The sequence below is a fragment of the Homalodisca vitripennis genome, chromosome 7, assembly GCF_021130785.1.
Source record: "Homalodisca vitripennis isolate AUS2020 chromosome 7, UT_GWSS_2.1, whole genome shotgun sequence".
In the NCBI taxonomy this organism is placed as follows: domain Eukaryota; kingdom Metazoa; phylum Arthropoda; class Insecta; order Hemiptera; family Cicadellidae; genus Homalodisca; species Homalodisca vitripennis.
The window spans coordinates 58170936-58183867 of record NC_060213.1 but is presented as its reverse complement, the minus strand read 5'-3'; the positions used below and the strand labels follow the sequence as shown (position 1 = coordinate 58183867).

At 36.1% G+C, this 12932-nt stretch overlaps 1 protein-coding gene across 2 annotated transcripts in view; it reads left to right on the top strand.

Annotated features, from left to right (window-relative positions):
* The window catches only part of LOC124365851 (GATOR complex protein MIOS-B-like), a 57763-nt gene that overhangs the window by 18689 nt on the left and 26142 nt on the right, over positions 1–12932 (top strand). For both annotated transcript variants that reach the window (XM_046821917.1, XM_046821918.1), the window contains exons 6-11: positions 602–789; positions 3610–3794; positions 4491–4627; positions 6827–6928; positions 9470–9699; positions 10122–10252. In XM_046821917.1, the coding sequence (XP_046677873.1) occupies positions 602–789; positions 3610–3794; positions 4491–4627; positions 6827–6928; positions 9470–9699; positions 10122–10252 (973 nt within the window). The remainder of the gene's footprint in view (positions 1–601; positions 790–3609; positions 3795–4490; positions 4628–6826; positions 6929–9469; positions 9700–10121; positions 10253–12932) is intronic.

The following is a 12932-nucleotide window of genomic DNA, read 5'->3' as shown; positions in this document are numbered from 1 at the left end:
CCATGACGCGCGGGTGCCGCCTGTGGGCCAGCCGCACCGAATGGGTTACTTAATAAGTCCAAATACAGTTACTTGTGAAATAGTAATGGTAACGTTTAATTGTATAGGGTTGTATTAAAATCACAATTCCAATACTTTAACATATCACATGTACATTGTCATACACTATTCTATTTTTAATTTATCATAGAGATAACAAATTTAATACATTTATTGTAATACATTGTACAGATTTTGTAAAATATTTTCTGCATGTCTTAATGCCAGTTGATCACTTATTGCACACAGGGAATAGGGTTGTGTCTGCCAGCTGTTAGAATGTGTGGGTGTGTTTGCGGTCTATAATAGTTCAAGGACCACAGCCCCTCGGATAAAAGTATTTTTTAGGATTAATTTTTATTGAAATTGTATAAATATTATGTTTAACTATGTCATTTTTATGTTTATAGCAGAAATCAAGTGACATCATTGTATTAAAAAAGTTTAATCCATATAAAATGTGATATTCATTAATTTGAATGTTATATTGGCATTTTATTAATACCAATAAAACAAAATGACAACATGAGAACAACTTTCTATGATGTTTGTTTCCATTCAGACACAACCTGCTGGGCTCGCTGCAACGGGATAGTGCAGTGATACACCTCCATGATGTGCAACAGTCGATGGATGAGACGGAACCGTCAGTGTTGGAGCGCAGTGTACAGCCAAGGGGGGAGGAGACACTGACATCGTTCTCCTGGCACCCGACACATGACAACCGACTCATCACCACCACTCTGTCAGGTAATGACTAAATGTTTTTTCATCCAGTAGAAGTACATTAGAGGAAATGAGTATATGAGTAATGAGCTATATATCTTTGTGTTTTTTCCAGATATAACAAAGTTCTGCTATATTTTCATAACTCTCTCTACATTGTTTGAATTACAAACAAATTTCTTTATGTACTGTCTTTATGTAAATGTCTTTGTGACTCTATCGGTCTCAATAACCTCAATCACTCACAGTACTACTAATACCAATAATTCACACACACTACAAACTATTGATTTACTGAGCTGAGGCAAAGCATGCAATACTAAACAGTACTACTAATACCAATAATGCACACACACTATTAAATAATTTACTGAGGTAGTACAAATCACACAATACTACACAGTACTAATAACACCAATAATTCACACATACTATTAAATAATTCACTGAGCTGAGTTAACCCATTGCGGATCAACGACGTGAGGGTGACGCGGAGCGAGGCGTGGACCAAAAGTACAATGACGTGACCCTCACGCGGATGACGTGGTACGGATGACTCATTTGTTTTGAACGCTTATCGCTGTTATAAGCCTCGGAGATATTTATAGCCAGTTTTCCTGGACTGGCTTCCTATCTTATCTCTGATACTCGTCCACAAATACTCCCCTCGTTATCGGTCAATAACGTTATTATTTGCGACAAATTGTTTGTCTGAGGCGTACAGTCGTGGCGTTCTATTTTCCTTTGCCTCGTGTGCGTGTACTTAAATAAAATGGGTGACAATTTACGATCATCTGAATTAGATAGACTGTTATTAGAAAGTGGAAGTGATGAAAGTGATATCGATAGTGTTATTGAGGATGGAGACGGTTCTATCACGCGTATTTGTCCACGTTTTCATAATTACGCGGATACTAATGTTGACAGTGACGAGCGGGCTAGTGACCATGATTCAGATGTTCAGACTATTTCAGACATTGTTCCTGGGACACCACCGGATGTGGAAACTCTATTTCAACATCATTTCAATATCAATAAAAACGCTCAAAGTAGTGCTTCCGAGGATATTTATGAATATACTTGAATATACTTCTAGTATAATATACTTGTCTAATATGATCTATATAATGTTTATATAACATAAATAACAACATAAACAAACAAAACATGTATAATTAGCGAGCGCGCTAAGCAGGCAGGTAGGCGTGCAAACACTGCGGGTGCTGCGTTGCAATACGGATTAATTCGTACTCTAAGGCCCGCGCGCGCGCCTTTTCACGATCCGCAATGGGTTAACGCACACAATACATAAGTTACATGCTGCTGATTCACTAGTACTCTCACTTCCACTTCGTTCACTTACAGCTGTGTTGTTGCTACATTTCATGTCTCTATATCGTCCAAAATAATTATGCGTAACAGAAAAGTATAGCATTTATATTGGAAATTATGGAATCTTATCCATGGTCAACTGCTGAATAATTTACAATATAAATTAATTTTTATTTATTACACATGTTCAGGGTAACATATAGATAAGAAAGGTTGTTAGTTGGTACATAATGGGGCACAATATACAGTACACTCCTAAAATTATCACCTAGTTACTAATAAGGATGTTAAACAGTGAATATCACGTGGGAATATCAGTGGGAATATCACGTTACATAGAGTTTCTCGACAGCAAGCATTTCGCCACAGGATAATGAGACAATGAAAGCTGGCTATCCCTATATATGGCAGACTTCTATGACATTGACATATAAAAGCTTGTAGAATATTATTATAAATGTTGAAACAAAAATATAACTTTGTCGTGGTTCAACGTATTTTTGAAGTTCAGATTAGCAGCCGCATGTTGGTGTTGTCACATGTAGAAGGTCAGATGTCCGTGTTGAATTATGTCATGATGCAGAGTTTAATTATTTGCCTCACGTTGTCATATGACGTGGTTCCGGTTTTCAAAATTAGGTTATGTTAGACGCCCCATGTGGTTGCTGTGTTTGTCAAAGATCCAGTGTCGGTGAATTAAGTTAGAGTTTAGGTTAACAGCTTGTAGTTGTTTTGATTATGTATAAAAAAAATCTTAATGTGTGATAAGTGAATAACTCCACGTGGTTGTAAAGTGAGTTCAATGTAGGCCTAGCTGAGTCTGAAAAACATGACATACACACCACTTTGATGTTTTACAAGTTAATAAATTACGTATTTGAACATAAATTCCATGCACCAGCTTGATTCACTGACACATGTGCTTTATAATGATCCATGTAACGCTCTTTGTTTCAAATACAATAATTGAAATAGAATATATTTGAGTGTTAATCTCACTACACATTACATAATTTGAAATTGCCACTTCACAAATTTACTTATTAATCCAATTTAAAAAATTGCTCTCTCACAAGAGGACTACTAACACACAGCCTTTCTCTATTACCATTAAAGCCAGAAGGAGGATGGGCAATATTTTCAGCCCCTCAAATGATAGGCTTCAATAACGCTCAGCCAATTACCCCAGTATTAATGCATGTTTTTCACTTATCTACGAAAGATATTAAATTCCTAATCACATCATGATGAGTCTGTCATTACTAAAACAGTATTGAACTTTATCTTTAAAAATTAGTTAACTTATTAATATTAATAAAAGATATAACAATAAAAATTACATCACATTTTTCCTGTTCTCGAGTGGTAGGCTTCGCTAATGCTCATCCAATAAAGTATGGAAAGCAGGAGGACACTTTATTTTCACCATATGTAATGTTACTAGCACTAAAGTTTTATAGTTTGGGAATGTATGTTTTCATCCATTATAAAATACTGTGAAATTTGTTTCAGGCTCACTAGCTGACTACACCGTGTTTGAGCGGATGACTGTGAACTGGTCCCACGGCAGCCATCTGGTGTGGACGTTTGGCCGCAGGACGCTCAAACTGATCAGTGATCGAGACCCTATCTACAGTGGTCTTGAGGACATAGCCACGAAGATCAAACGCAGGGCATTGGCTGGATATGGACTCAAGGTGGGTTGTTAGTCCAGAACAGAAGGCACATAATCGTATTGTCATTTGTTAAGGGAGATGGATAGTGTTAATCTGAGATTACTTTCAAGTTAATAACAACAATAACTATTGTAGTATTATTCTAGAAACTTATCTTGTAACCATATATCAATAACTTAGTTGTAACAAAAAATGTATAAAATTAAGTAATAACTGCAAGTCAATTTAGATTAAAACTCGAATTCAGGGTGGAATTTAAATTTGGACTTTTGTTTTGTCTGGAATTTATTTATCCCCACAGAATTCCTTTATTCTTCTTTGTTCTTTCTTATTTCACCACTAGATGTTCATAAACTTAGTAGCATGTGATAGAGAAAACAAGCCTGGATAGAGACTGAACCAGTGCTTTCCTTCTTTTCTGAGCATGTCTGAAACCAAGAGTGCCTCTATATCCCCTTGTTCAATGGTGTTTCTTTCAAGTGATCTCAACAGAGGTTGCACCAATTTCCCTTTTGCCCAGCTTCAAAGTTTTGTTATTACTAAAACCATTCATAAGAAGTTTTAGGTTTGTTTGTATTAGAGCTTCTTGCCCTAAACGATAGAAATTATTTTTGATTTCTCTAGGTGCCAATAACACCCACTGCACACTACCTTAGGTCTACTTTCTCATATGTACATTAATTCTACGTAAGTCACAGTTTGTTATTGTTTTCCCAGGAAGAGATCTGGCAGAATGGGGATCTAGCAGAAGACCAAAATCTCAAGAACCTATGGCATTGGCTATACTGTAGCCGTAACCTTGTTCAGGATGGCTATATAGAAGCAAATGGTTCCACTAGGCATCCTGGAGTCAGGTAATGAATTTTTAACTGTCCAAGGGGAATTTTTCTGTAAGAAATAATGGGTTTTTTTCTTTCAAAATGTCTTTATTTTCTTGAATGGACTATGTACTTACAAATCTAAAAATATGTGTGTTAAGAGCACAACGATTTAATATAAAAAAGTTGTGCTGATCTTTTTGGACGTAATTAATAATCAATCTAATGACTGGGGGTGTGCTAATAGTGAAATTTGGATTAGAGTCAATACAAATTGCATAGTATTTCATCTAAATATTTTGAAAACTTGTAGTACGATTCATCCAAAAATAAATAATAGACTCAAAGTTCTAAAGCTGATAAGCAATAAAATATTTCAAATTACTAAAATACAATTAAACCCTGTTATATTGTTTTCCTGTCGATACAGCCCGTGCTGACTTATAAAGTGGCAAACACAGGTTATCGTAGGTGAACTCAGATTTTTAAATGTTTTTGTTCCTCAAATCTCCACTAAAGCCTATTTAGTAGTTGCGGAATACAGGAGAGTAGAGATATGTTGAAGCCAAATCTTGAATCCACTGAATCTTAAAAAAAAAATGGAATTCGAGAATCGATTGACAAGATTTGGCAATCAAATCATAAATCTACTGGGTTTTGCCTTGTCACTAATCATTTGGACACAAGTCATGTTTGTGCTCCACCACATCCAGCCCAGCAACAAAGCAGCAAGTGAAATCTTCCTTGTGCTAAATTCGTAAACAATTAATCATTTTGACAAGAAAATAGTATTGTGTCATATAAAAATATTTACAAAATGAATAAGCCATATTGAATAAAACAACAAACAGCTGATGCCTTTCAACTGATAAAATGTATGTTGCTCCCGGCTTCTACAAGAATACGTCTAATGTAATCATGCTTGCTTATGTGTAGGCAGATTTCATTGGAAGAGCACTGTTGGAATTTTTATAATTGCAAAATATTTGGTGTCTTTAAAATTTTTCTAGCTATACTGGTTTTTTATGTTATTTGACTTTAAAAAATCTCAATAGGCGCCATTTTCTTAATATTAAATCATATAACACAATTATTTTGTTGGGTTTTCCTCTAATTCATCATAACCTATGTGCAAAGTTTGGTATCTGTACCTTTACTAGTTCTAAAGATAATAATTTTTTTTTAATACAAAATGGCTGCTAGCAACTAAATAACACATTTCTCAACCTATGTTTATATGACATTTTTTGTATGAAATGATGAGTACTATCAGCTACAAAAGTTTGTGACACTTTTGTGAATAGCCTGTATATGTGAGAATAATAAAATTAGCTTTAATAAAATGAACTTAGGTTTTAAAAAAACCAATGAGTCACTTAAATTTGAGCAACCTAATCGATTTCTGGGAATGATATATCCCTAACTGCCAATGTAAAAATATTGGAGTGAAAAGCGTTGATCGATAGGTCTACTTTATTACAGAGATTGACTCTTGGAGTGGGGGAATCTCTATAATGTTAAAGGCTTTTAAAACCTAAATATGAGGGAATATTGCCTTCCCAGGTGTTTCCTTCCTGCTTTGACTGGAAGAGACTGGAACAGTTATCCTGCCCTTCCTCCAAGATGACATGACTGAGGACCCGTTATCCTTCATTAGGATCTTGACAGGAAACCCCCTACTCCCAAATAAATAACCTGTTTCTCCAGAAACTGTGCAATATCTTTTTAGGGCTAAGTGCAATGAGGGGTTTCCTTATCTTCTTGCCCCAAGCTAACAACAAAATATTTAGTAAGAAACATATTTGTAACATTTTGATCTAATAAGTAAACAGGTTTTCCTCTTTTTTTTCTAAACATGATTCCTTGTCACAAATTTCCCTCAATGACTATCTATCTCAATTTGGAGTGAAGTGGTTATCCACTTGAGAGTGTAAAATGTGCATTTTGCAGCTACAGAACATTTTTAACAATTAATTTACTATGAACCAACTGATGATTGTTACTGTAGACCAGTGTCATTGGTGCCTAAGCTCTATACTAGAATGTATCTAGAATTTTGTAATGTTTCTACTTATCTGTTTTGGAATTTTCTCTGAAAATCTCTCGTCAGTTTTTGTTTGGCATTGTTTTAGAGTGACCAATTTCGAACAAAAACTTAAGAGAGTATAACTTATAGTTTATACCATGAGTAGTTCAACAAAAAATTCATTTGTAAGTCGCAGAATTGATGTACAGATCGGTGTTGGGGATGGACATTGGCACAACGATTGCCAACAAGTCAGAGTTGGTGTTGACACCTTGGACAGAGAATTCTCAGACTTCAGTAAGACTCTATAGGTAAGTCATAATATTTTATTATATGCCTAAATTTATGAGAGATTATGGTCATGTATGGAGAAAATTAATAAATTTCAATGATTCTTGTATAATTTGTTGCAAGAGGTCACGCTATGAGCTCACATCTAACATTTTCTGTCATCTGAATGATTTTTTTGTTTCCCGTTTGTTAATCTTCTAATTGTTCTTTGGTATATTTAGCAACGTTTCTTCATAAAATGAGTGGTAAGCATGGTGATGTTGGGGGAAGTATGGCGGGTCGTAAAATGTTAGTTTGTGTCTAACATTAGACCTACCACGTGAGTGCAGTAGTAGGAGCAATCTAACGGTACCACCTACCGCGTAACTGTATGAATAATTCATGTGCGTACTTAATTTTAGTTTTTATTTGTGTTTGTGTGGGGGAATATTAAGTCTTTTAAAATAGTTTTATTCCTCAATGAACGTAAATGATGACAACATTCTTTAATGGTTGAAGGAACTTCTAGTGAAATGATTTTTTAAGCAAAGGAATGTGCTCGACACAGACGCTAATTCTGAGTTTCGTGAATAAAATATTGAGCAGTCCGATGACAAAGAACCTGTACATACTGTTCGGGAAGAAGCTATGAACAAGTACACATCCTTGGAAATTCTACAGGACGCTGACCCAATGTTGCCTGGAACTTCTCAGCAAAGGACCACATTCCAAGTACCTGTCTTATATTCTTCTCAAGACACAGGGATCAGTAGAAATATTCGTAGGCCGGTAAGAGGATCAACTGGGAAAACCCTTCCTGTTGAGAAATGGTTAACACTTCTGGGCACTGCTGTTGTACAGTCTTTCTGATATAGTCACAGGAGCTGCTCAGCCGATCTCTTCCAGCCCAGGCTCTTTGCAGATTGAGACATCTCAACAAAGGAAACGTACTTCAAATTTACGTGAAATGTCTTTTTTACGTCTAAAAATGGACTCTATTGGAATGTTCATAATGCTAAAGAAATGCAAACAAAATGTTGTGAAGAAATGGCCAAGTGATGTTTGAGAATTCAGAGACCACAAAATAGTAACTGATCAGTAAGATGTTTTACCTGATAATATAATATCAGTTATTGTTTGTTATACATTATATGAACCAACAACTTTAAGAGATGCGTTTAAACTTTGAACCCGAGAAGAACTGTAAATCCTTACTGACTTTATTAAGATAAATGCATTTTTTGGGCTTTTGTACGAAATATGAGTGAAAAAGGCAAGCCACTGAGCCACTGATGGTACTGCTCCTTTTGGAACAACTGTGTCACAAAAGCGGTTCAAAACCCTTGTACGAGCAATACGGTTTGTCAATATATCTGTTCAATTATGGGGACACTGCAAATTTCATTAATACATAGTCAACAATTCTTTATTTAAAGTTTGTTATTGGTGATAGAAATTTTGAAAGGATAGTAGAATTTCAGACATTTGCTATCATTATCTGTTACAAGATGTATACAATGTTACAATGTTTTGAGGATTGAATCTATTTTCTTCATCAGGTGGGGAGGCAATTAATGCATGAAAAAGTAGAGAATAGAAGAGAAAGAAAAGGTTTTAAACGTCCCGAGCACAGTTCTCTAGCAAGAGAAATCAAACTTCCATTTTACAGTATTCATAGATTAAACCTACTAAATATATCAAAATATTAGTTCCTTCTGTCTATGGTGACAATTCAATAAAGAGCACAATCACACAGGCAAAAGTAGGATACTAACAAAAAAACCAATGTCGGCACTTTCTTTGACGTCGCGACTTGGCTGAAACAATGAGACAGCAAGGCGATGGACTGGAGGGGAAGGCTTCGCCTGTGCTGATAAGTGTTACTTATCATTACAATTTATCTAGTCATATTCAATTACACAAATGTTAGATTTCTCCTATATTACGTGTGACCAGCCGCAGGAGTGCTAGGGGTGTGACCTCGTTATTTGATATATATTTTATTGAAATATAGCAATAATTACACACACTGAAAATAAATTTTTTATACAAGTTTTAATTTGTTACTTCTGCTTTCCTGCAAAATTGTTCTATCTTTTAAAACAATAAAATTATATTTTGTAAAAGTAGGATGTTCTTATTCTTTTACATAAAGAACCATTTTAGCACATTTTTTACATATTTTTATTTTAAGTGTAAACAATTTTTATTTTGAATTTTGTTATTTTAAGCGTACTTTTGTTTAATTAAGCGTAGTGTGTAAAATTTTGTTTTTGACTATTTTTTTTTATGTAATGCTCATATCAGTGAAATGAACGTTTGTTGTCATTATTCACAAATTTACAGTGCCTTAAAATTAAATGGTTAAGTAAGTGTGGAATCTCTTGTCAAACATAGGATACTGACAGTTTAGGTATCCTACACAAACACAAGAGAACAGTAACCAATATTATCAAAGTGTCCTGTTGAGTAATACTGGATCACTTGTTAAGCTGTTGGACATTATGTTGTAAATTTGAGATTGTTAACTAGTGGTCAGCAGTCGGCTGACAAATAATTTATCGTCTGCTCTGTGGATCCAGGAGTGAAGACAGAGACAAGGCGTTGCAGCTGTGTGGTTGGATGTTCGATCGGGACCTGGCTGCCCTGCCGACTTTCCTGGAGACTGTGGAGAGTGAGGGGGAAGAGGGAGTGTGCAGGGCGGCCGCCATTGCTGTGTTCAACCTGCGCCTGCGCCTAGCCATCGAGATCCTAACACGTGGTGCCCAAACTTACAACGACAGACTTACCATTGTCGCTATGGCTCTCTCAGGTACTCTCAACTGTTCAAGGGGTTAATAATTTGTTGTATAAAATATTTGAAACCACAGATTCAGTTTAGAAACCATTATCTGCTGAACACCTCAAGATGTATATAAATAAGAGTACCTTAAATTTTCAATGGAGCTTCGTTATTTCTAATCTACTTTAGATATTATGTTTTGTATGTGTATATGTATAAATTTTTTAACAGGCATATCAATATAAAAGATTTATGAAGAAGATAATAAAATTTAACTGTACTCATTTTTATAAGCCAGAGTTTCTCATATTACTGAATTCTAAATACTGTGTTACTATTATGATAGTGTCAGGAGTTTACTTTAAATACCGGTTTCCTTGTAGAAAGTAAGTCAGCTATTTTGAAATAAAATCATTATAAGTCTAAAGATATGAGATTACTGTGTTAACTAGGCTTCACTGACTCAAGGAGCAGCATGTGGCGAGAACTGTGCATGTCACAACGTGCCCAGATATCCAACCCATACCTGCGAGCAATGTTTGCCTTTCTCACACTTGAAGGAGACAACTACGACACAGTCCTTGTAAGTTTTACATTGCTTTAAAATTGTAAAACATTGGTGTGTTTATATCCTTAATTTTTATTATTCGAAATAACAGTTATAAAAATACTTAACCTTCTGAGTGCCAAGAGCCAATTTAGTCGGCCCACTAGTAATTCCGAGACGTGTTAAGGGTCGACTAGATTGGCTTTTGGAATATTTACTATTCTATTACTAAATGTTGAGGTATGGCATTGTACTTAGTCTCATTTTATACATAATAAATGAAATAAAAATAGATCTCTCTTAATTCGATTTGTTACAACTGCTAAACACCATTTGCTAAATATTAAAGTTAACTTATATACTCGTGCAGATTTTTAACAATTGCTAAAATATATTTAAAAAATCAGTACTCAGCTTTTTTTTTTTTTTTTTTGTTCCTTCTGAGGGAAGAGGACACTTTGTCCCCGCACTTAGTTCTAAAAGGACCTTTGCGCCTCCCTTACTTTTATTTGTGCCCTCAAAAACCGAGGCTTTTGCAAAAACCAATCAAATTTAAGGGCTCCTGTTCTCTGATGTCCTTGGGGCTGAGGAGATATGCTCCCAAGTATCTTTTCCTAGTCTCTACGATGGCAGGACAATCCAACCAAATGTGCTCTGCTGACTCCTCCTCCTCTCCACAGAGTCTACATTCGCTGCTCCTACTAAGGCCTACCTTCACAAGGTGCTTCCTCAGAGGGCCATGTCCTGTCAACATTCCTAATATCAGTCTTATATCCTCCTTATTCTGGTCTAGGAGAGCTGTCCACCCTTTTGCATAAGGAGAGATAAACATTTTCGATATTCTTAAACCCGAGGCTCTGCTCCTATTCTTGTATCTTGTCCTCTTTTCCCAATCTTTAACCAGAGCTTTAATGCTGGAGAAGGATATTCCACAACCTGGCTCAGGCCCCACCAATATGGATTCTGCTCCCTTTTTGGCGAGGATGTCCGCTTTTTCGTTTCCATGAATTCCTTCATGACCCGGCACCCATCCGAGTGTTACTCTGTTATTTGTTGCTAGCTCTGCTAGGGCCTTCCTGCATTCCCAGACCGCTTTCGAATTAATCGAACAGGTATCCAGTGCCTTCAGTGCAGCCTGACTATCAGAGAGTATAAGGTATGATAATCCTTTTGTCCCCAACTGTGTGAGTCTTCTAGAACATGAATCTATTGCCATGACCTCCGCCTGAAAAACTGAGGCATGTCTTCCTAGGGGCACAGCCATGTCAACTCCAGGTCCATGTATTCCATATCCTGCCCTTGAGTCTAGGAGTGAACCATCGGTGTAAAACTTCAGGACTCCTTTTTTAGGGTAGGCCTCCCTTTTAATCCATTCCTCCCTACTTCCGATAGAGACCGTGTATGGTTTTTCAAAGGAGTATTTCTTAACCATAGTATCAGATACTTTGGTTAGCATTTCAGCCTCAGGGAAATTTTCCAATATCTTCATGTGGCCTTCTAGGGAGGTAGCATTTATTACCTTTGTTCCTAGAAGCTTCATTGCGCTCATCGCAGCTGTTCTCATCACTTCCTGGCCAAGAGGAGTATAACCCAGAACCGCTTCCATTGCTAGTGTTGGGCAGGAGCTCATTGCTCCCGTGATGCTTAACACTTTGAATCCCAAGCCCGAGCTCAGGCCGGGCTATGTCAATATCGTCAATGACCCAAGCCCGAGCTCAGGCCGGGCAGTCTAATTTTAGTTCGTGGAGACTGGTAATTCGCATTACTGACGTTTTTAGAGGTTGTGTTATGTTTAGCAAGTCATATTAGACTAATTTTATTAGTCTTTGGTTATTTATAAACGGTTACAAGCAAAAAAATATTATAAAAGAAATTGTGTCACAAACAGCTGATACGACGCCGAGTCACCAACTACGCAGTTGTCAGCTGGTGCCGTGACGTCTGGACTGTTTACACTAGCTCTTTGTTTTACAGTGAATTATAAGTTATTTTAGCTACAGTTGTTTATAAAATTAGTATTTGGAGTTCTCAGTTATATTTTTTACTATGTTATTTATATTACATTAGTCAAGAACTACGTATTTGTCTGCTAGTGCCGTGCCGTGGCGTCTGTACTCTTTGTACGTCTACTCGTTTTGTGTTTTACAGTGAAATAAAAGTGGTTTTAGTTATAGTTATTTATACAATTAGGATTTTGTGTTGCTCAGTGTTGTTTTATTATGTTATTCAACTCACACGCGTAAAATGGGTGAATTTTTGGATCCCAAAACAACGAAGCTTATCGTTGATACATTGTATAATACAGATTCTGACGATGAGAATTCAGATTTTGACAATGCTGAACCTAATGGTGTCCTAAATAATAATATAAATGTGGTTTTTGAAAAGATAAGTGAGTTTATTGACGACTCTGGGTCTGAATGGGAGTTTGTGGATGATGAAGATGCCGATCCCGATTTTGAGGTAACTTGTACAACAGACAATCTAAGTTATGATTCTGATTCTGATAGTTCTGATAATTTATGCTTTGATCCATCTATCCCTTCTACTAGTGGCCTTCAACAAAGTACAAATAAGCCTAAGGTATCTAAAAAAAGAAAGAGGATTTCTACTAATAAGGGTGAAACTAGGCCTAGGCCTAATGAGTTAGTGGAATCTGACAGTAGGCCTAATGTTTTGGTGGAAATAGAAAATAGGCCTAGTGATGATAATATTC